This window comes from Chaetodon auriga, chromosome 19 (assembly GCF_051107435.1).
Source record: "Chaetodon auriga isolate fChaAug3 chromosome 19, fChaAug3.hap1, whole genome shotgun sequence".
Classification (NCBI taxonomy): domain Eukaryota; kingdom Metazoa; phylum Chordata; class Actinopteri; order Chaetodontiformes; family Chaetodontidae; genus Chaetodon; species Chaetodon auriga.
The window spans coordinates 16,056,988-16,081,075 of record NC_135092.1 but is presented as its reverse complement, the minus strand read 5'-3'; the positions used below and the strand labels follow the sequence as shown (position 1 = coordinate 16,081,075).

The following is a 24,088-nucleotide window of genomic DNA, read 5'->3' as shown; positions in this document are numbered from 1 at the left end:
CTGCAAGGAAACAGCTATCGTAGCTTGTTAGCTGTGTTGTGTTAGCTTGTTTTTGCCACTGGCAGGCTCAGGTTGTTATTGTAAGTGTCATTTGATTGACCAGAAGAATCATATCTTCATACAATAGATTTCATTCAAACTCGATAGGAATAAATAAGAGTCACCAAAACCTTCTTGGTTTGTCTTTTCACTGTTCCAATTGTGTCACATCTAACTCAGAGATTATTTTCACTGATCATTATGACAGCAGAGGTTTAAATATATATAGACTGTCGTGGGTAGCAGTGTTTAATCAGCCAGTCAACTAATGGCGCACATTATAATGAGGGAAAACAAGTTGTTTCCTGCTTTTTGGTTGAACATAGTCTCTTTTTAGAACTGATCATCTAAGACTGAGGCTGACCGCGGTATAAAGGATGATACTCAAAGTTAAAGTGAGCATCACGGACACAAATACATCCTCAGTGGTAGTGGATTGTGTAGTGCAGTACCCTGTAACGCAGCATCATTTCAACAGAGAGACTACAGTGATCATGCCCGGAACTGGTGGGCGTGTGACACTCAGTCAAAATCACCCTGACTCACACATCACAAGTATTCACACAATGCTGCCAATACTAATACAGTTTGGACACTTACAGTTATATTTAGGGGTGCAGCGTGGCCATCGTCTACCCATCTGAATCATCCTCGGCCATTATTAGGCATTTCAGGTCATACTGACTTGTTTTAGCTCCCGAATTGTCCGTGAGTATCTTCACGCTTACCACTCCTGTACGAACGTGGCTCTGGATGTGTCAGTTTGGATGTAAAATGATCTTCAGGCCTACAGCACATTCAAATATACAACATACAAAGCTGTCTGATCTCACATTGTTATAAAAGGTGTTATTTAATTTGATGACTGATTGACCAAAGAGGTTTTCTAAAACACGTCACCAGATCCTCCTGGTGGATCAGCAATGGCTCCCATCCCAGCTGGGAGATGTAGTCTATCCAGTGTATCCTGGACCAGCTTAATGGTCTCTTTCCAGTCAGAAAACTATCATCCACCTCAGAAGAGACTTAAACCACCTCAACATGCCGCTCTAAACATTGAGAAAGACTGGACTGCCTGTAATGATCTCCCACATTGTCTCCGCTTGGCATGAAAAGTGAGTTTAGGGCTGTAGTTGTGTGAGGCTTTATGACAGCGGGGGGAGCCCCAGAGATAGAAACAGTAATATAAATGAAAGTGAGTAAGTTTCAAGATGAATTATCTGCAGAAGCAACACTCTGGAGAACCTTTGGCAGCTTGGCTGAAGAAGGCAGCTTAGTAGATCTTGTGTGATCCTGCATGTTGTCTGTCTCTGTAATGCCGGGTGGATTTTGTGACCAACCCGTTTGAGTTGACGGACTGGAGGTGTGATCCACCCACTGAGGGATCAAATTACTCAACTGTTTTCAGAAAATGGCTAATGGTCTAATGGCTAAACCTGTCTACGTGCGTATTGTGGGTTTGGAGAAGGCACTTGTACTCATGAGGTAAGCTGTGGGAGTGCTGCAGAAGTACGGAGTGCTGTCAGCTCGATAATATGAGCCGTGTTTGCATTTTTAGTGAAGCTCGGGATGATGTGCTGAGGTCTGGAGAAACATGTCGGCCACAGCTTTCACCTGTAATGCATCCTGAGTCTGAAGTCCGTATTTATCACTTCATGAGAAATGAAAATGATGCACGTAAGTTAAACTGATGATGAGTTTGATTAACGACTAATCATATTCAGATTAATTAGCGATTAGCTGATAAAAGAAGATGAATGTTTAGCATTTTTTGACAGTCTGTTCATAATGTAAGTACTTTTCAGGTCTCATGTTACAGTAAATTGAATATTTGAGTCTGTCTGAGTCAACATGGGCTGTAGGACCTGCCCTTTCCCGTTTTTCAATACTTTATAGGTCAAATAATTAATTGATTCCTTGAGGAAAAAAAGGCAAATTAATCAAAATCATCCTTAGTTACAGCCCTGATCATATTAATAATATACCATGACAAACATTTGCCGTTTACTGCATATTAAGTGAGAGCATTTACTTTTTTTGCTGTTTAAATGTCTTTTAACTGCTGGCTAGACGTCACTTTGGCCTTTGGTAATAAGTGACTCACATCTCTGATCATTCCTGATATTTAACAGACATAATAATTACTATCAAGAGAATAATTACTTAATCAATAGACCAATTGATGAGTAAACGAAGGCATTAATCACAGCATTAGAAATACAGATAAATGCAGTTATGCTGCTATAAAATGTGACAAACTGGGGGGGGAAGGAACAGGAAGGCACACGCACACGCTTGACACAGCACTTACATGGAGAGGTTTTGACGAAGCAGCTCGTGTGGATGAGGTGTATCCAGTTTATGTGTTTGTGCACTGGGAGTGTGTTTAGTGTGTGTGTGTGTGTGTGTGTGTGTGTGTGTGTAACCAGAACCCTCAGAGGCTGAGGGAGAGCCTGCATGTCCGCAGACAAAGCGCTGTCTTGTACAGGAGCCCATGTGATCCGCTGGCCTTGCTCTGAGCTCTTTTATGTGTGTGTTTACACACAGAGTATACTGGGAACACGCCTCGCACAGCACGCCGCCTCACAAATCAAAGGACCGCTGGCACACAGGGTTAGGGTCTGTAAAAGCGGGGGGGAGGCGGACGCAGGCAGCAGTTTTTGGTGAGGACACAGGTTGAAATGTCAGTCCTCGGCTGTCTGTCCACAGACCTTCACGTACCTGTCCCTGTTTCTATTCCTCCTTTTTGTGCTTTTCATAAAAGTGTGACTCCCGTCCTCCGCGCTCCTCTCTCAGTTTCGCTCTCGCCGCACAACTTTCCGACGAGCTGTCGCAGAAGTTCAGGTTGCCTAGCAACAGGGTCGTGCCTGTCGCAGCAGGTCGCCGCGATGACAGTCGCTAGGCGGGAGCCTGGCAACAAAGACATCAGGTGTTACTTCCCACTGCTTGTCTGCGGACACTTCCGTCGACCTCCAGCGGCTGCAGTGTGTGTGTATGAGCGTGCGTGCGTGTGTGTGTACAGTATGTGTGTTCACTTCTGCTCCAGTGAGCAGCAGAGGCACTGTTGATGTTAGCCATGTCCCTCTCCCATCTCTAATTATGATGTGCTCGTGCTCGTGTGTGTGCTCGTGTGTGTGTGTGTGTGTGTGTGTGTGTGTGTGTGTGTGTGTGTGTGTTTGTATGTTGATTTCTGCTTGAGTGATCAGTCACTGAGTGCAGCTCACAGCGGAAGCTTTGCTCACGCCGGCTTGTCAGCCACAAAGGAAGACACACTTCTGGGTGGCTGGTCTGGTCAGGCCTGGCAATGGAACACACACACACACATACACACACACACACACACTCACACACACACACACGGCATACCTCATAAATTAAAGCATTTAGCTGAGACGAACATTGGAAGAGAGATGATGACGATTCCTCTCCCTTTGTTTTCTCTTCTCCTTCACCTTCGTTCCCTTCGCCCTGTGTGAAGATCCGTCTGTTGACATTGGCAGTGTGTGTGTTGCTGCTGGCAGCCACAAAGTGAGACTAGCCTTCTGTAGCACACTTCTCAGCCAGGCCACTGCAAGGGCACACATGCTCCTGAGCAACAGAGACGTCATGATTCCTCACCTAAAAGCACAAACCTGCCACTGGCACACAAGGAAGTGTGCAGTTCACGTTTCTGCAGTGGAAATAATGTTGTAGGTGTGTTGGTTTAATGGTCTGAGTGGGTACTTGATTGATTAGCTGCAGGGTGTCCATTAATTCCTGATGCTGTAATAATAGATAATGATGGACACCTCATTGGGTGTTAGCCCTTGCGTATTTGCTTGTGCTGCTGTTGAATGGAGGTGCAGGCTGAGAAGTGTCTGAGTCTGCTCATTAATCCTTTTCAGGCAAAATAGATCCGCCCAGTATGTGATGGTGCACTCCATTCACAGCCCCGACAAACAATAATTCAGTTGATTTACTGACTCAGCACGTCCTTCACCAGAAAGGGCCGCTGAAACAGTTCATTCAGGAAGTGAGCAGGTCATGACATCACTTCCTGCACGGCCAGTCCAGGAAGCAGGAATACAGCTTTCCAGCTTCCACTCTGGATGAGGCCATGTTTTACTTTTCCTCGAAAAACTCTGTTCTGATGGAAAAGGTGTGTGTGTGTGTGTGTGTGTGTGTGTGTGTGTGTGTGTGTGTGTGTGTGTGGGCTGCTGTATTAATATTTTGTGGTTTGTGCTAGTCATTAAGTTTCTCCCATTTCTTTATATTCTGGTGTTTAATTGAGAGGGAAGCTGACTGCTCTTCATATGGATAGGTGCGTTATTTTACATCCCGCTTCCTGTTGGTCTGTAATTGTTGGAAATGTAGTTTTCTTCTTTACTTTTCACTTTATTGTTCGAGGGTGGGGGCAAAAAGCGGCGCATAAAGTCAAGAACAGCCGTTACATAGACACAGCCTGCAGAGAGACGACCTAATGCAGCCTAAAATGTGGCACATTGAAGATTTTATTGACATATTTTGGTCTTAATTTTCTCTTACTTTAGTCAGAACAACAGATAATGTCAGGCTCAGTTTCACACTGTATGTTTTCCTAAGCAATACAAATGAGTAGTATTCCATATTGAGTACATGTAAAACGTAAAAATATATAAGTGGAAACGACACACAGATCTAATTTGGAAGCAGCAATAAAGAAATAATGATGCTAAAAGTACTCCCAGTAAATAAATGTAGTCCAGAGATCCACATAAGACTCCACGATCAGTACATGATGGCCAACTAAAATGTCTGAATCCAAATATAGTTGAGATAGAATCTGCTTTTTGGGCAGTGGAATAAACTACAGCGCGGTAGCTGCTGCTGAGATGGAAAGGTCAAGAGAGCGAGCTAAAACCACTTCGTAGCCCACAGATATTGATTTCTCCCACAGCAAAGCGTACTGTAGCAAAACATCTGGGGATGCTTCTGTGTGTTTTAACTCCACTTTGTTCTACACAATATCTGGCCTCTGTACCCCTCGGACCAAACAGAAGAGATTCTGCAGTACTCTCCTCTAGTTTGCTTGTGTGCTGATCAAACGCCGCGTAGACGGGAGGGCGCGCACACACACAAAAAAAAATAAAATAAAGGTCTAAAAAACACAGTGTGTGAGCCATCAGACAACCGCCGATATGAGACACGTCCACGAGCAGATACTTGAACGCAGGATCTGCTGGTGCTTGTGTTAAGTTTGTGGGAGAGCGTGTTTGAGTGTGTAAGCAGTTATCTTAACGCGAGTGTCCTCCCTCCTCGTCTTTGGTTCGTCATCAAGGCCAGCTGAGATGCAGCCCGCTTTTGTCTGGCTCGAACAATGGACGGTGCAGGCGTGAGTCACCACACACACACACACACAAATCCATTCATCCATCAATGCCAGCCGAGAGAGCAGGCACAGCTCGAGTCATGATACGAAGCATATGATTAAATGTACTCCTGGAGTCAATAACTGAGCTATAACTGACTTTTGTTTTCACTATCGATTAATCGGCTGGACAAATATCCTCTCATTTCATCCATTTTGGATGATGACTGTTGCTACAACTAGCTTTTGATCTTGATCAGGAATCAATAAGGGAATCCATAAACAATGCTAAATAGAATAGATAATGGTACTAGTATCAATAAAATCTCAATTCTTTGATAAAAAGATTGAAGGTATGAGCCTGATTTGTGCTAGGAGTTAACTACGACTCCCAAGATGCATTTTGGCAAGAAACGTCCAATCACTGAGCGCAAGATGCCGTTATGTGGGCCATAAACAGCGAGACCAGGCTGAAGATGCAGCTAAAATCAGTGCACATTTGGATTTGGTCAAATTTGGATGAATTTCGGCAAAGACGGCTTGTTTTATTCACAAAATCCAACGCTTTGAATTCACCACCTCTCTGCTTCACGCCTTTGACTGGCTTCATCAGCCGGTATTGTAGTTTTAAGGCTGATTTTTGAGAAGCAAAGTTGAGAAAGTCAGGCAGAAACCTACGTACATTTTGAGTCCTGTGTTTTTATGTTAAGTGATTTGTCATCTATAACAAAGAAAAGCAACAAATTCTCACATTTAAGATGCTAAAACCAGTAAATATTGGCTGTTTTTGTTCAAATCGATTGTCAAAACAGTCTGATTAATTGTCTTTTGATTGACTGATTGATTCATTGAGTCATCGTTTCAGCTCTAGTCCCCATCATTAAGCTTTGCAATGATTTCGTTTTGAAACTTCAACCTTAAAAGCAGCCGACATCAGTCCACACGGCCTCCTTTCTTCCATCCATGAGTCTCTTCTCCCAGGCTCTTTCTTCTTCCCTCGTTGTGTCACTTTGCTTGCAGACAGATAACACCATCTTGCTGTAATGTGGTCTGATTCTGAAGTCACAGCTACTGTATCTTCCCATTTTCGCCTCCTGCGGCGTAGTCGGCCAGTAAGACATTATCCCTGAGGGCTAACAAGCCTGTTCAACTGTCTGTTTTCACCGCACAGAGCCAAATTAACCATGATGCTAATTGTCAGCCAGGGCCGGCTCTGTCTTTCTTCCACCATTTGCATTTATTCCTCAATAGGCTCCCCATACTGTGCCACGGTTCAGTCATTTCTATATATATATCTATACGTTTCCTCACTTCATCTCCTACATTTATTTCACTGTCACCATTTCTTCCCACTTCCTTTGCTCCTTCCACTACAGCGGCTGGATGAATTTCTTTCTTTTACGCTGCTTTTGCTGCATGAGTTGGTCTCTTACTGTAAACTACCTCCCTACTGTCTCTGTCTGTTAAACGTGTTGCGACTCTACATGAAATCCGTCTGTGAAACGAAGCTGCTAATGATGCTGATGGCACGTTTTAAAGTGTGTTATACAATGTCAAATGCATTTAAATAATATGACACGTGGGATTATATTGATTGATGTGGACGAGCGCTGAAGGACGTCCTGTGGGTTCAAGGCACGGGGTCCTCAGTGGGGAGGCAACCCCCGACACCGAGCGTTCCCGCTGGGACGCCCACAGTCGGGGAGCCCCAGGCATGTGTCAGGGCTAACCAAAGGCAAATCACTGGCCAAGGACGCGCCGCAACACACAAAGTTGCTCAAATCGTGAAGTGTGCTCTGTTTAATGTGTGACGATGTAAAGGCGATGAGGAGTTCCAGTGTGCACATGGATGAATTGTTAATATAATGACCTACTGTGGCGCTGAGATTAGTTACGCAGTCTGTCTGGTAACGGCAGAGGAAACAGTGTGTGCGCCATTGTTTCCTTTTGTGATGTCTGAATATGGTCATGACGCCACACTGGCTTCCATGTGACTGTGCTGTTGAGTGAGCAGGCAGAAAAACACACCAGTTTGTTCCGTCACGTCTTTTTTTTTTTTTTTTTCTCTCTTCCTGTTAGTTTATTTTTCAGTTGCTTAGAAAAACAAAACAAACAAGAGCTCACAGATGACCCACTATTGCCAATCTACAGTCTGTCTGTGCGCCAACCGGAGCCTCGCTTCTTCTTCTTTTTTTTTTTTTTTTTTCAAAATTTATGCGAGTATGCAAATGAAGGTGCGTCTCATTCAATCGTCGAGTGAGTCATGTGACCCGCGCAGAGGGGTCTAAGGGCACGCAGGGTGGGGGCGGGAGGCTCCAGTGCCACAGACGAGGGGGGTGATCCCCACCTGCCCCCATCTGCTGTGAGAGCGAGTCGCTCTTTGCATAATGGAAACTCACCGATGTTTTTTTGTTTTTTTCTTAAACTAAAACACAGTAATACCACACTTACACACTTGCCAGCAAGCTAGGTATCACAACTGTTTCAGATGTCTTGAAAACCCACCAGACGGGGGGAAAAAAAACAAAAATATATATATATATAAATGAGCTAAATATAATTTAAATAGAAACCTAGACATAAAATAAAGACAACAAAAGACAAAACAAAAACAACAAAACAAATCACTTCTTAAGCAGATACACAGTTACAGAAGATTAGACTGCGCCTCCACAGACATTTGTGAGCTTTAAATCATCCTCCTCATCTAACTGATCTTCTGGGTTGTGTTTCTACCACACAGGATCTTAATTCTTGATGCAAGACAGAAAATAATATAAAAACACTTAAAACTGCCCACAGAGATCCAGTGGGGAAACTAAGTATGTGTATGCATGTGCATATGTGCGTGTGTGTGTGTGTGTGTGTGTGTGTGAGTGACTACTCCCAAACAATGAGCTGGTTCCTGATAGAAATGCATGGGCAGGCCAACTTAGAGCCGCACAAGCAGAATTTTCCTTGTGTAACTCCTCTGTTGCACTACCCCCCCCCCCCATGTCAATGTTTTTAAATACTTGTAAATATACCGTATGCAGATTATATATAGAGCCCATTCACAAATGGTACAAGATTGGCTTGGTACGTCAATATCATAGTTCACACGTTAGCTGGAATAAGAGTCACATATGACTAGCTAATGAGGTCATACAATAAGATTTCTTTTCATCATTGTCATCTTCAAATACACAGGTTAATTGTTGTCTTTTTTTTTTCCTCAAAAACAAAGCGAGATCAACAACAGTCGATATTAAACACTTGCAAAACGTCCACTGCAAAGAATGGCTTGAGTAGGAGAAATTTTGAAAGAAACATTGCACTTCTGTTCCTCTGTGTGCCATGCTCTTCTTTTTTTTTTAATCGTCACATCGCTTTTTTTCCTCTTCAAATGTGTGTTGTTTTTTTTCTTTAAATTCAGCAACAGAATGATGTGAATAAGTCCAAGTGTTGAGTCCTCAGTTTGCCCTCTGCTGCCACAGGCCCCAAAACAAGAGAGCTCCTATAAAAAATAACTGACAAGGCCACCAGTCCATTAAAACATCCTAAAATCCCTCACTATGCTCAACCCATTTCTCTCACTACTGAGATTTTTAATATTCATCCTCAAGCACTGATTCAAATTCAAACTTTTGCTTTTTTTTTTTTCAATTTTAAAGCAAAATCTCCTCAAAACAGTGCAAAACAAATCAAACCTGTGCAATAAGGCCTACCTCTAATACCTCATACGTACATTTTACCATAAAAACAAGACTTCCAAATGAAACGACAACAATAAAAACACTAACTGATTAAAAAAATAATATAATAATATCACTGATGTGGTTAACAAAGCATGGACATGCACGGCTTAACAGAGGAGAAGAGACATTCCCCTGCAGGACAAAAACAAAAGAATTATCAAACAGCAGTTTCTGTTTTAATGCTTTTCTAACGCCCCCCCCCCCCCCACTCCCATCTCCCATATTCCTACTGCTTCTGCTGCTGACACTGGCCCGAGCTCGGGGAGCAGGGAGCTGGGGTGCCAGAGGGGTGTGTTAGGAGTGTGTCGTCTCACATGGGCTCAAGCAGCCATCTGCCACCCTACTCTAGCCAGCCTGATCCTTATCCTCAGTCCAGCCCGGCCCAGCAGGCCCGCTGTCTCATCCCCACAAAAAGGCTTCCTGCTGGGGTGTGTGGCGGTGGTGGTGGTGGGGAGCTGCGGAGACAAAGGCAGGGAGGAGCTGTGGGAGCTGGGGAGCTCCACAGCGAGGCCCTTTGACCTGGTCCCTGGCCCGGCGGGGCAGACGGTCCAGACAGACAGCATCGTGTCTACTCCCTGCCGCCGCCTCCTCCTCCTCCTCCTCCTCTCTCTTTTATCAGCCACACAGACCCCAGGGGCTGACGGAGAGACAGAAGAGGGGGAGGAGAAAGAGACAGAGAGCAGGGGAGGGTGGTGGGCAAATGAACACAATGAAAAGACTGACACGGACTACCCTGACCCCCCGTCCTCCATTCATCTTTGGGTACGGATCTCTCTATTCCCTACGGGCGGGCTGCTGCCCTCTCCTCCTCTCCCCTGCGTGACCCCCTCTTTTATCCCTCAGCAGCCGTGGCCAGGCGAGCCCCCCGTGCTCTGTGTGGCCAAGCACGCCCCTACTGGCCATATATACGTGACTGTTCTGTCAAATGTGTGTCAAATGCTTCTCATTGTTTGAATGCCACATGTAGTGTTTCCTCAGTGGCGACCTGTGTGGTGGATAGTGTCTGGTTTGTCTGTGGCAGTGGTCAAACATTATGAAGAAACTGTTATAAAGCATGGGTTTATTTAGGTAAGAGAGTGACACGATTATTAAAGTCCTGTGTTTTGGTTGAACTAGAGGAGCAGATTGATGCTCGACTGGAAAAGATTTCCTCTGGGCGTTGGGGGGCGGGGGGCTTGTCTCCTCTCCTCCGGGGGCAGCTGGCACCTAGGCAGTGGTGGTGAGCTTTTGGATGGTACGGTTGTAGTATTGGGTGGTGAGAGCCTCCAGGGGGCTCCAGCGGTGTGCATGCAGCTCGATGACCTCCATGAGGAGAGAGCGGGTCAGCTGGGACTCGGCTGGACAAAGCATCTTGTCCCTGACGGCCGCTAGAAGCTCTGTCATCATCTCTGGGAGCTGCTCCTCCAGGAGGCGCCCCATGCTCTGCAACTGGAGGAGAGAAAAGGGAGGGAGGACGTTAGGAGGCAGGCGGTCAGAGTGTATGTGTGTGTGTGTGTGTGTGTGTGTCTCTTACCAAGAGCAAAACGCAACGTCTGGCACCTTGTTACTGTGGATACAGTCAGGCAGCAGAGGTTCACACACCCTCTGGCCAAAGAACTGTGTGTGTGTGTGTGTGTGTGTGTGTGTGAGAGAGAGAGAGAGAGTGTGAGGCTGCTGGTAAGTAATCAAGACCACAAAGGACGTGGTTGTGTTTGTGAGCATCTGGGAACTGTTTGCCGACCGGAGCTCACCTGTCTTTGCTCTGTCTGTTAGTTGGTGGGTGACTAAAGTCTGTCTGATTCAATCCACGACCCCACTTAAATTCACCTGCTCTACTTTATTATTCGTAACCCTCAGGAGACTGCTTTAGAATATCAAAGAGTGTGTGTTTGAGATTGTTATAAGCACAGTATGTGCTGGCGGCGACTCCTAAGTATTGGCTTTGTGGGTATCGATGCGTCTGTCAGAATTTGTTTCTTACACACATTTGTTCACATGTTTTACTGCATTCATCTTAGCTGCCCTGCTCTCACACAAATTTCCAAAATGCAAGCATTAACTGTGTGTGTGTGTGTGTGTGTGTGTGTGTGTGTGTGTGGTCCGTACCTCCATGGAACAGCAGAGGACTGCATCTTCCTTGACATCTGTGGACTCTAACAGCTAAAAGGGACAAGAACAGACACTGTGTGAATACACTGAGACTGCACAAAGCAAGACAAATCCAAATGTAGTAGCATGAAGTCGTCCAGCAGAGCGAGTGAGCAAAACCTAACAAAACTTCCAGATATATAAATATAGTTTGTATATTTGGACACAAGCCCCATTTGTGGGGGAGATTAAGCAAATGCAAGAGTTTGTGTGTCCTAATCAGTTCACAAGAGAAAGAAAAAAAAAGGACCTAATCCCATTTATAAATATTTTCAACATTAACATTTTAAATCTTGGAAGTCAACACACCAAGCTTTCATCCTGGCAAGCTAACTAACCATCGCACATCAAGGCTGGCTGTACATCCCCATACACACACACACACATACTGTACACACACACACACACACACACAGTGTAGCCAAAAACAAACGGTGGAGCTGGTAAACATGCTAGCTGGCTTCCCCCCTCAACACTGGCCCCATGCACAGATGGGCACACAACTGGTACTTTCAAACAATGCAGGGAGGTTACGACAAAAAGCTTCCCATGCTAGACTATGAGCATCTAGTGTCAGATTACAGGAGAAAGGAATTTGGTTAAATACTAATTTTCCAGCTCTGAGGCTGTTTCCGAAGTAAAGGAAGTAACAGGGAGGGTTTGCTGCTGGACTGATGTCTAATTAAACCTTGGAAGCGCAGACCTGCTGAACAATGAGCAAAATAAGGTACAGTGTAACTGCAGGCTACAGCCACACAATTATGGAAAAAAATAAGTGAGATCATGGAGTGAAAACACAGGAATTCAGTGCATTTAGAAGCAGGATTTGCGATTGTGATGTGACTTAAAGCTGCAGTAACAAAGTACCAAATGACAATGTGAAAGGGGTCACTTAAAACCTGCAGAAATTTATCACCAGAATCCGCAGCTTGACAGAGCTTCATATCAAGTTTCAGCTCATTGTTTCGCTGTCCGGCTGCTTTGGTTCGCTCTCGCTGCTCTCATAGTGTCGGTTTCAGCCTCAACACGCAGCTGTCTTCACTGAAAAAGCCCTAAAAACCTTTTGTACGCGACTTGAAATTAGCTGGTGAACACAGTGGAGCATTTAGCCGCTAAGGAGCCACAGCTTCCTCTCAGGAGTTTTTTAGAGACCAAAAACTGAGCTGAACATGAGTGACTTACATTCGCCAAGTGGCCAGTAGCCTGTTTGCTAACGAGTGGTCCCTATCATCTTAAAAGGTGCTGATGTCAATTCTGCATTCGCAACTTGTCTCTGCTTGGCATGGTACAGAGGTGCCGAGGCCACCTGCTGAATGCACCCAGGCCAAATAACTGAACCAGAGTCTGACTCTCACTTGTTGAACTAAAGTATGCTTCAACTCTTGCTTTGAGAAAGAGAAATCACCTGAATGTTCAGAACTAAAAAAGAAGCAGAGATCACCACCATCTGATGCTGAGGGCCACATCCAATCGCGGCCGGCCTGTGATTTCCACGCTGTAAGCTTAATGGTGTTCCACCTATCATTCAGGCCAGCAGTCGCGCAGACGTCAGCTCCTCAGTATGCTTAGACGGGTGTGGTGACAGTGTGGCTGTTTGATGTGGGAACTGAAGTCTCGTCGTTCCCAGAGTAGGAGAGCTATGTGACAAGCAGGATTAGCTCATAATGAGTTCTCCGGGGAGTCCAGGGAGAAGTTTTTGCTCAGTGCGTTTAAAACGGTCTAATCTTTACTCATCTATAATCAGCTCTCCTCGCCACTGCGATGGCTTTTCCTTCTCTGTCTGTTCTCCAGTGCGATACTGTAGCTCTCCTGTCACTCTTACACCATAACATGCAGAAAAAAAAAAAACCTGTTTCTGTGAGACTACTACCTAACACACACACACACACACACAGTCCCTCACAGCCAGATCTCTGGTTAGTTACATCATCAGGAAACAAAGCTCGCCGCGGCGGGAAACCTTGGGATTCTGTCTGATTCCCGTTTACAGTATTTTCATTCAAAAAGACATTTGATCAGGAAGATAAAGAGCAACGAGAAGTAGGACAGCTGTGATCCTCCTGCAGCTCTGAATGGAACAAACATGACAACAAACACCTCGAGTGAGTCGATGACGTCAGCTAGAAAAACATCCTTATTGATGCGGATTTTTCCGCTGAGGCTTCGTCTGTCTTTCAGTTCGACTTCACACTCACCGGCCACTTCATTAGGTACACTTGTACAGTCTAAAGTGATCCAGTACAACAGCTGTGCCATGAATTCTTTGTTTACAAAGCTTATAAAATTTTGTTTTGTGGACACTGTAAAAGGTAATAATTCTGCTTTATGTTTATTACTGAGGTCATAGCGGGTGGTGGCGTTGTGCTGGAGTGAATACTGAAAGGTTTTTCTAATATTCAGCCCTCTCATGCATGCAAAGGGGATGGACAGAATATTAGGAACACCTCTCAATGCAAACCTCAATCATAAAGATGAAGTTATTATTACTATCATCATCTTTGCGATGGCAGAATTCACGGCAGAGCCGTTGCATGGGAGCACAAGCTAGTTAGTACATGCTGGAAAAAAGAAAGAAAAGATGTACGAGTGCTGAGAGAAAAACATGTTTCATCAGGATCCTAATGACACAGAGTGCTCAAAGTTAAAATTATGACTACTTCAACTTTAACTGGGTTTCCAATAGTTGCATAGCAACAGCAGAGCTAGCGTCAAGACCAGCACGTCCCTTAGTTACATTACATAATATTACTCTATTTCCATCCCATCAGTGTTGTGCTTCACTATCTGCTTAACAAAGCAAAGGCTTAAAAACAAAATGTAAAATATTACACACAAAGCGTCCAAACAGCCAAGACGCAGCTTTAAGGACGCAGTCATTGTCCCAATATACTGTTTATTCTGAGCCAATTGTCTTTGACTCTGAGGGCCCGCGCTGACTTTCAAAGTGGGATACCAAGGCACAGTATAAATAGCTCCTGAGGTCACCAGCAGACACAGTGTATGCACATGCTTTCTGCAGTGTGCAACTGCAAACCAATGTCCTGATGAAAGCCTCCCAGGTCACTGGCTTCAATAAAGGATGGTTTTATCTGTCAGTGCGAACGCCCTGCGACCTGCCTTCTGCTTTTCCACAGCTATTTGACTGAGAAAGAAATGTTTTTTTAATTCCTCTAGTCTTAATGTAGGGTGTTATAATAAGTTTGTTTCATCTGGCCCGTGCAGCTGAGTGCTTTACATATTTAATACTAATTTCTGATTTGCCAGAGTACGTGTATGTAAACGGTTTGATGCTCATGCTGTTTAGCTAACTGTTCTAAAATTACGCACTCACCACAAAGTTTCTTAACAACCTAAAGTATGTAACCACAGAAACATGCTGAGACAGTAGCACACCCATTAAACAAGCAGAAGAAGGGAAAACTTCTGCTTCACTGATTTCATACGGTGGGCCTGACACATTCAAAGACGTTTCATGAGAAAGTGTGAGTCAATGCAAACATGGTTGAGGAATATCTCATCTGCTTCATCTATGCGGATATGGCTATAATCAATATTTTTATCATAACAATATACATTGATAGTTTCAGCTTACTGTTTAACTGCCCGGCCTGCAACTCTTACTGCCCACTGTACACCACCAGCTGATGAAGTCTGCAACTAGCTGGAGTGTTTAATAGCTAAAGATGGCAGTGAGCATCAGAGAGCTAAAAGCAGAGTGAATATTGGACTTACACTCATCAGGTGACCAGAAACACACCTCCAAATGAATGCTAATGTTGCTCCGTGAGTGCTGGATGTAGGCTTGGTTGAAGATTATCTAACTCAGTGCATCTGTTTGGACTGTAGCATTAAAACATGATTGTACAATTGGTTGTGTGAGGCATGAATGAATGAGATCACCGCTTATTACAACTGCCATGTATACCCAAACACACTTCCTAACACACCTCAGGTGCTACTTAATCCTGTTCTGCAGGCTACAACTACAGAGGACAGCCGCCACACACACACACACACACAAACACACACACACACACACACACACAGAGGCGAGTGCTCATCATCATCACAAAGCTTGTAGTTGGAATACGACGGCTACGTGTTACAACAAGAAAGACTAAACAGCAGATGGATCAAAATCAGGAACGACAACTCAAGGAAATAGAGATTGTCAAACAAGCACAAACACACACAAATTCACACGTATAATCATAGAAATATTTCGACATTATTCTCAGGTGTGTTCTGAACTCTAAAGCTAAATGTGATGCCGCTGATGCCGGGATGCGGAGGTGTGTGTGTTTCTGTCCGGCTACGCTGCGCGTCCTCGCTCGTGGTCATGCTGCCGGGCCTTCTGCTGAGGTAGCGCCCTGCAGTCCGCTCAGACAGGGCGTGGATGGCATTAATTGTTTGTTGTGTTCCTGTTGCGAGACGCGGGGTGTGTGTTGAGTGCCAGACCGGCAGAGGTGTGGACGTGGGCGGTGAAACTACCTGGCACGTGCCTCAACCCTGCCATTATTTCTCCTCTCCGTCTCAAACTGCACATTAAAAACAGTTTCCACTCCCAGGTTCTGTCATCTCCCTCTCCTCGTCTTCTCTCCTCTACCTGTCGTGCCATGACTCAGCTTCCTCTGCAGCAACTGTCGACCTGACCACAGTCTCCTCTGCTTCCTCTCACCTCTTCTCTCTTTCTCACCCCCCTCCCCGCTCCCCGCTCGCTTCCCCTTTCAATATCCCGTCTGTCATTAACCACTTCTGTATCGTGGCGCGTCTGCTGTGGCTACCCTACATGGTTTCCATGGCGATCATGGCGGTGTGTATGTGAGAGAGCATGACGAGCTGATGAGAACTGAACCTGGGGTCACGCATTTTCCTGGAACTGATGGCGTCCTGACTGGTTGCACCACTGCCCAAACCACACTGTGGCGTCTGGAGTCTAGACTCGGTCTGACCAAAAACAGGAAACTCTGACTGGGTGCACTTATTGATCTGAATGGACAAGACGCACAGACACAGCTGGACGCTTTCCTGCCACTGGAACACATGGATGGAGTCGATCCATTGGTTACTGACATACTTATTGATTTAAAAATAGGTTTACAACCCTGATTCCAAAACAAATTGGGACGCTGTGTAAAACAAACCCACTTCTGGGTCGTGAGTGCAAGTGATTTACACAAGTCCCAACTCTATTGGAATCAGGGTTGTAGATGTGGACACACACCTCTCGTAGGCAGGTGTAGATGGGACACACCAGCACCCTGAACGGCTCCCCGGAGCTGCTCCTCATGGTACCAAACACCTCGCACAAGAAGGTGATGAAACCTAACCATCTCTCCACGTCCAACTGCTGGAGCTCCTCTCGGCGGGAGAAGTCCCTCTGTGGGGAGGGGGAGAAAGGGAGGAAAAAAAAAAAAAAAACAGGTTAAAGTAGGAAATTAACACTGAAACACTACAGTCCATCTGGCTTTGGTAAAGGTGCAGTACAAGTCTGAAGTAGGCGGTCGGTAAGAGGATATTTAAGTGTTTCATAAATTCATCAGCAGTGGTGGTAATCGCCATTAACATCTTTGCTATCTCTCTGATGGGAGTTTTTGTAGGTGGCACACGTATTAACCTCGCAGCTTAAAGTACTTGAAGCCAAAAAGCAGTTGAAAAACACATTAAACAAATCCTGAATTTCTTTTTTCTGCCAGAAGTGGAGGAGAATATGTTAATTTGGTTTGAAAGTGAAGGGTAGTGAACTGTGTCAGTGCTGTAAAAGTGTTGGGGTTAATATGGGTTAATGCTTAATGCGCACTTGTAAAGATGTTATACTGCAGGTTAAACTGAAACTTTATTAACAGTCGCTCCGCTTCACACTTTTTTTTCTGCCTGTTACTGCGGAGTGAAGTGCACTGGAAACACGAGCGCCTTACATTCTCACACACTCGTACGACTACGCTGTTTGTGTGCAGACACACACAGAATTACAGCCTTGAATGGATCGAGAGGGAAAAAAAACCTCGCACAGTCAAAAACAAACATACCACGCACACTCAAAAACAACTACACACACCTCTCATACATCTCAAGGACATCGCCACGGTATTTTACACTTAAACAACAAGCCAGCAAAATGGCAACATATGCAGCAGCAACACAGACAAAAAAGACGACAGAAGCGACAGAAGAGATGAGCTGATTTGACAAAGGGAGGTGACGTGGAGGCCACACACTCAGCCGTGTTAAATAAACAGCATCGTTCACAGGTAGCAGTCTGGCTACGTTTAATCAGAGAAACAACAAACCCCGATGCCTCTCTTTTAATAAGCTGAGCGGTCACAGGCTAATTGCCCCCACATTGAGATCCAGGGGTCTGGAAGCAACAGCCGCTAATGACAGCCTTCATGAGCCCACCTATGACATTTAAAATGTTTTAAAGCAGAAAGCCAAAATGTCAAAGACGAGGAGGGGGCCCGTGCTGGCTGGGAAGTGGGAATTAAAGTGAGAAGTAAGAAGAGGAGGGACCACACACCTGTGAAAACGGGGGGAATAAATATAAAGCAGAGAAAGGGGGTAAAAGGATTAAGGCGGGATTCACTACTGGTGGGCTCGGGGTAAAAATATCAACATCTAAGGAAAGAGGTGACTGAATGGAAAAACACAAAAACAGAAGGGAGGAGAAAAAAAAGGAAGGTGTAGGAGTGTGGTCGAAAAGAGCATCTGCAAGGGAAGGAAAGAGGAGTAGGAGTGAAGGGAGGGAAAAGGAGGAGACGCGGCCAAGCAGCAGGTGGGTTAGCGTTCAGACTTTGAATTCCATCTCATGACACCGCGGATGTCTTCTTGGACTTCTAGGCGCTTAGGATGGAGCAGGGGGTGAAAAGGAGGAGCGTGGTTAGAGGAGCGAGAGAGGGGAAGCGTGCAGGGAGAAGCAGAGAGGCACTGGCCCGTGTCGTTCTGGGTGAGGGGAGGCGATAAGACAGGGGGAGCGCGGTAATAGAGAGCTCATGAGGGACGAGGAGGGGGAGACAGGCAGCGAAATATACAACGGCTTAGACGAGGTTTTCATCATGGCTGCAAGACCGGGACTGTGCAGCTAAGTGAAGGGATGGAGGGTGGAGGGGTGGGGGGGGGCACGTCTCCCTCCCCTGGGTGTCTAGATTAGCCACTCTGCCCGCTGACATTTACTGTGCGACATCACACACATAGCCGGTTTCCATCTGAAAGTGCTTTCTCATAAAACTGAAGCCGAATGAAACGAGTGAAATTACAGAGAGGACTTTGTTAAAACATGCGGTGTAAAAAACAAACTCACAAACAAGAGCCGCGAGCTTCAAACGAGCTTTAAAAGTTCATTCAGAGAGCATCATGTTTACAGGAACTGATGTATTTCTTGGGATATTTTGGGGGGACAGAATGAAAGGTAGATTTACCCAAAAATGACAAAAGATTTCACGGCCTTTGTTGCTTAATTATTATTTCTTTCGGTTAATCTCACACTCGCAGAGCTTGACATGCTTTGATTTCATTTGTCCGACTAACGGTTTAAATCCAAAGATCCTTAACTTTTAATCATATAAAAACAGAGAAAAGCAGCAAATGCTCGCACTGAAGTAGATGGAACAAGAATTTGACCTTTTTGCTCCACAACTTACTCAAAATGATTTAACATAAGTAGTTTTCTGTCGATTGATTTGCATTTCAGGACTAATTGTGACTCAACTGCAAATCAATTGCTGCTGAGAGTTTACTCGCAGACGAGTGCGAGACCTGAGAGAGGTCGCACTTCAAGCTGTAATGGAGCCAACGCACTGAATTAGGAAAAAACGGTTTTGGAAAGCAAGCATCATTAAAATATCTGAGTGCGTAAAACTATTTACCCAAGATGACACATTTCTATTCAAAACCAGAGCTAACAACATCCAGTGAGATTATGAGCGGCGGCGCTGCACAGACACGAGTACAGACAGTCAAATCACTGTGTTGGTTTTTTAACCCTGCTGTCGCTGCTCTGTCAGCTCATTATCGAGGCAGCAGCCAGGAGCCGGCTGGTCTCCTGCAGCGGCAAAGCAGCGGTGGAACAAGCACTCAGGTCCATTACTTTAGTAAAAGTACAAATACCACAAAGCAAAAGCTAGACTGTTCCGGTCTCGTTGCAAAACAAGTCACAACTTCATCGTTCTTATTGGTGACCTCGTGTAAATGCTTTGCAGAACCTGAGCAGGTCCAATTAACCACAGAGCTGAAAACACCTGAACGGCTCTGCAGCACCTTTAAACTGTAACAACGCTTCATGGTTCATAAACAGATCACATGTTTTGTACTGTCTGTAGGCTCACAGTAACTAATGCTGTCAGGTCAATGCAGTGCAGTAAAAGTACAGTAGTTCCCCCTGAGTAGAGCTTTAGGATGAAGCAGCATAAAATGGAAATACACAAGTAAAGTGCAAGTACTGGAGTAAATGCAAGAAAGACCCCAACCAGTCGTCAATTTTTAAGGCTGATACAGAAAAAGTGATATTCGTTTTTGGAATGCGCCTCCGACCAACCCGTCCCCTCCCCGTCTCACCTGCAGCATGTTGAGGAGCAGCGACCTGAACTTGGTGCCCTCCACCATGAACAGCGCCATCTTGTCGCAGAGCTTGGCGGCCGTGGCGGCGAAGCTCCTGTCTGACACGGCCTTGGAGTAGATGGTGCTGACCACCTGAGCCAGGGTCTCCTCGGAACGAGCCGAACACTGAGCCTCCTCCATGAAAGAGGCCAGCTGCTGCTCCACCCCGCTGCTGTTGCTCCTCATGCTGTTGAGAAGGTCCACCAGCCGGTCCATGCTCTGCGATCCGGAGCCCGCCGCCTCCACGCGCGCCTCCTCCTGAGGCGGGAGATGGGACAGGACGTGAGTGGTGGAAGGATTCAGTTTCAACACAGGTTTGACCACAACTGAGGAGCTCTTCTCCGTGATTAAGGAAAAAGGAACGATGTAAGCTGATTTGTCACATTGGGCCTAATAGAAAAGATGAAGTTTAAAGTGCAAATGTGTTAACGAATTGATTTTAAACTGGATGTTTTTTATCACTGTTAATTACATAAAAGTCTGTTGTTTCTGGATTTTTTCTTACAGTTGAACTGTCGACGTTTAGGTACGTTTCAACCATGTAACCATCACCTTTTGCTTCGACTTCAGCTCCTCCGCTCACTTGTTAACAAATTCTCATGCACTCTCAATTATATTTTGTGGTGTGAGATCTGACTCTCTATATGCAGGCATTTTTTATTTTTTATAATCAAATCGTAATTTCTATTTTTTCTATTTGATGGAACTGCAGAAGTACCTCCGGTTGCACCGGCATGACACTCGCTCAGCACATGATGTGAAACCCAATCACTGCTTTGTGACACATAACCAATAAGATGGATCTTATTTTGAGATCTAGCATATTAAGTTGCAAAATTAAGTACATCATTTGCTGGAGTTCAGCACAGCCTAATCAAGCAAAAGCTGGCTCTTAGACTGGATCCATTGATTCACTGGTGTCACTGGGAATATGTTTATTAATGCGTGCCTCACGGCCTGCTGGGGAGTCCTGCGCTGTCAAATCAAACCCCCCCCGGTGGTAATGAGTTAGCTTCAGAAAGAGGAAGCTGAGAGCAGCAACACAGTTGGCTGACTCGTCAGTTTAGCGCACACAGTGGAAAACATCAAAAACTGTTACACTAATGCCGCCTTAGTTTCTTCACCTCCGTTGTGAGAACGTGCCCCCCCTCCCCCGCCGCCAGTCTGGGTGTGTCAGCCTGAATGCTAAATAACTAAGCAGATGAATGACTAAAGCAACAAAGTGTAAGAAATGTGCACGCCTACATGTCTGCATATTAATGACAGAGCATGTGTGTGCGTGAACATAACATAAGCAATTATAAGACTAAACGATGGCGTGTGTGTACACATTCGCGTTAGTCCTGATTGCCGTAATACGGACTGACAGGCACTAAGCAGCTTTTCAGTACCTTGTCCTTTAGTCTCCTCCTCAGCCTCTCCTTTGACGACTGCAGCAAGCTGATTTTGGGCTGCTCCGACTGGCCCTCGCTTGCCTTTCCGCTTCCTGGTGGGTTGGGAGATTCCTTATTAACTGTCACATCTGGGAAAGCGTTTGTAGTGGGTGTCGACTCAGACTGGGGTGACTCACTGGGGCTCTTGTAGCCGAAGTCTTGAGGTGGTCTGAGCTGCTCGTCACCCGGTTTTACATTCTCAGTCTCTTTGTCTTTGGTTGTTCTCGGGGGTACTCCTTTATCACCTGCAGTGTTTGTCTGTCCGTGCCCCTGACCTTTCTGATTGTGGTGCCAACGCCGGTTCTGGCTATATCCGTGGTGTGGCGGTCCTCCTTGGCGCTGCCCATGTCCTCCTTGATACTGGCGAGGCGGCCGACCAGCACTACTGTTTCTGTTATCTCCCAGTTCTGTTAAATTCTGCTGCTGTTGGTTTGGAGAATGTTGTTGGGTTTGATCCCGCTGGTGCTGTGGTGACTGTTGTATCAGCTGAGGTTGGTTCTTCCCTCCACTGCCGCCTCCTCCTCCTCCTCCTCCCCCCTGAGGCCGCTGCTGTCTCCTGGAATGAGAGCAGGTTTCAGTTAGCATCATGGAGATGTAGCAGCAGCTGGCTGGTACCTGGTGCACTCTGACCCACCTCTCTGCGCCAGCCTACAGCCTCCTGCCTCAAAACTCACTTTAACCCATCACTAGTCAGTAAAAACAAAACCACGTCTGTTTTATCTTCAACCTCTCATCTGTTCACAGCGACTAACCAGCACTCTTCTGTAAGTATGACCATGACAATTCACAACCAGACACAAACAGCAACCTATCATCTACTGATACAATCTGTAAGTTACTACAAATTCAAAAGCCCAATGACTGCTTACATGTGGACGCACAGTGTGTCTGTGTTTCCCTGTCCTGCATAGCTCTGTCCTGTTGCTGCACTGGCTCTGGGCTTGACGAGCCGCTGACATATGGTCCAGGGGATTAGTCACCCTGGCACCTAGAAGGCAGCCTATTATCTGCCTGAGCCTGTGAACTCGCAAAAAAAAAAAAAAAAAAAAAACCCAACTAGCAGCAGCTAGCACACCTTTATTCAGATGCACTCAACTCTAGAAGAGCTTTTTACACCGTGAAATTGTGCAGGACGTGTGTTCATGCAAATGCGGGAAGCCGAGGTCTGCTTCAACAATATGTAAATATGTAAGAAAAGGGGATTTGCACCTTTTGCGCTGGCATTTCTAGAGATAGATTGTCGGTCAGTGTCTATGAATCAACACTTGACTTAAAACATGACATTGGTGCATTAACACATATGAACACCCACAAACCAGTTTGCCTGGAATAGCTACCAACACGGCGCTGCAGAGTTGTAAAAAATATAAGTTTGTTCTGTTTACAAGTGCGTTTGAGTCTCTGTGCATTAAAACAGTACAAAATGCTCCAGGTTCCCTTGCAGCTTTTCTCCCTCTTTGAATACAAGGGATGAGGTTTAGTTAAGAGAGAAAAAAATAAGACACGCTACAGTGAAACCTGTGACATTCAGAGGGCTGCGGAAATCTTGTGGGGGCTGGATTGACGAGCAAATAAAAAAGCAAATTCATTGAGCGCATCAATACTGAGACTGCGATGTGGGTTTTCATCATTCCTCACAAAAGCCTTTCCTTGCACTTTTTTAGTTAGTTTAGTTACAATGTGAAAAATGAATTAGCAAGCCAGACATTTCTGAGGCTGCGCTACAAAAGCACATAAAGCGCTCTATGTGGTGAAAGAGAACTGTGCGGACTATCGCACTCAAAAGTTGAGTTTACAAACCTCCTTTGTAAAAAATGTTCATTCCACCACAAATAAAATAATACAGGAAAGACCTTGGAAATGTTCTTTGAGTTTAAAAGAAATCTAATATATTCCTACGCGCTACTGGTCAAACACATTTTTGCAGAAATTTAGTCAGACTACAGCACTGCTGCCTGGCAGAGATGATGGATTTCATTGCAGAAATTAAAAGGAATACTGGTTTTTGAGGCCATAGCCTGGAGGACTGTTGTGTTGGATTGCTTGATATTGAAAATATTATTGTCTCCAATACTTCTAAATACAGATGGGTAATAGTAAAAAACCCAGATAAATATGGGGAATGTTAAAAATGGAGATTCCTCCATTCAAGTAGGTCTTTCTGCTTGTTTTGGGTCAACCTGGTCACTGCAAATCAATACAAAGGTGTGAGCGGTCTGTCAGCGTCCCCCGTGTCAGGTCTCAATCTACACGACCAGCTGTGGGAGGTTTTGGCCCACTGTGTCAGACAGAAGGACCTCTGAATCACCTCTCAGATGTTGGACTTCTTCAAATAACCAGTCCGGTGTTATTTTCCACTGGTTGCAGACACAGTCGACCAATCAGAGCGTAGTAGATGGGATCAAAAGAAACTATTCTGATGATGGAGTCCATTTTCCATCAGTTGAAGCTGTAGCTGTTTTTTCTTAAAATTTTTCATCTTTAATCTATTTGTACATATAAATGTGTGTGTGTGTGTGTGTGTGTGTGCGCACGCGCTGGTAGAAGCATGCTAAAAGGGAATGTGTCTAAGGTTATTCATCGGGGTTTTTTTGTGTGTGTGTGTGTGTGTGTCTTCATTTGGTTTATATGTCGCCTGGCCCCTCTGCTCCACTCCCTCAGGGAGGTTGACAGACAGTTCATCTTCTGACTCTCCGCTCCAGCCTGCCTCCAACTCTATGCAAATGCAGTCAGTTGTTCATCCGCCCGACACAAGTTTTTCATCAGATGGCTAAAGTCAGCTACTGCTACGGCAGACAGCGATGAGGGACGGCCGTCTTATCAGGCTGCTCCCA

The 24,088-nt window shown here is 45.3% G+C and overlaps 1 protein-coding gene across 4 annotated transcripts in view; it reads right to left on the bottom strand.

Annotated features, from left to right (window-relative positions):
• Positions 1-7,396: 7,396 nt before the first annotated feature.
• The window catches only part of ctif (CBP80/20-dependent translation initiation factor), a 46,533-nt gene continuing 29,841 nt past the window's right edge, over positions 7,397-24,088 (bottom strand). For 3 of the 4 annotated variants that reach the window (XM_076757876.1, XM_076757875.1, XM_076757874.1), the window contains 5 exons: positions 21,213-21,810; positions 19,780-20,079; positions 16,454-16,609; positions 11,188-11,241; positions 7,397-10,530 (listed from right to left, as the gene is read on the bottom strand). In XM_076757876.1, the coding sequence (XP_076613991.1) occupies positions 10,309-10,530; positions 11,188-11,241; positions 16,454-16,609; positions 19,780-20,079; positions 21,213-21,810 (1,330 nt within the window). In that variant the 3' untranslated portion in view covers positions 7,397-10,308. The remainder of the gene's footprint in view (positions 10,531-11,187; positions 11,242-16,453; positions 16,610-19,779; positions 20,080-21,212; positions 21,811-24,088) is intronic. The other variant, XM_076757877.1, reaches the window with a different exon arrangement.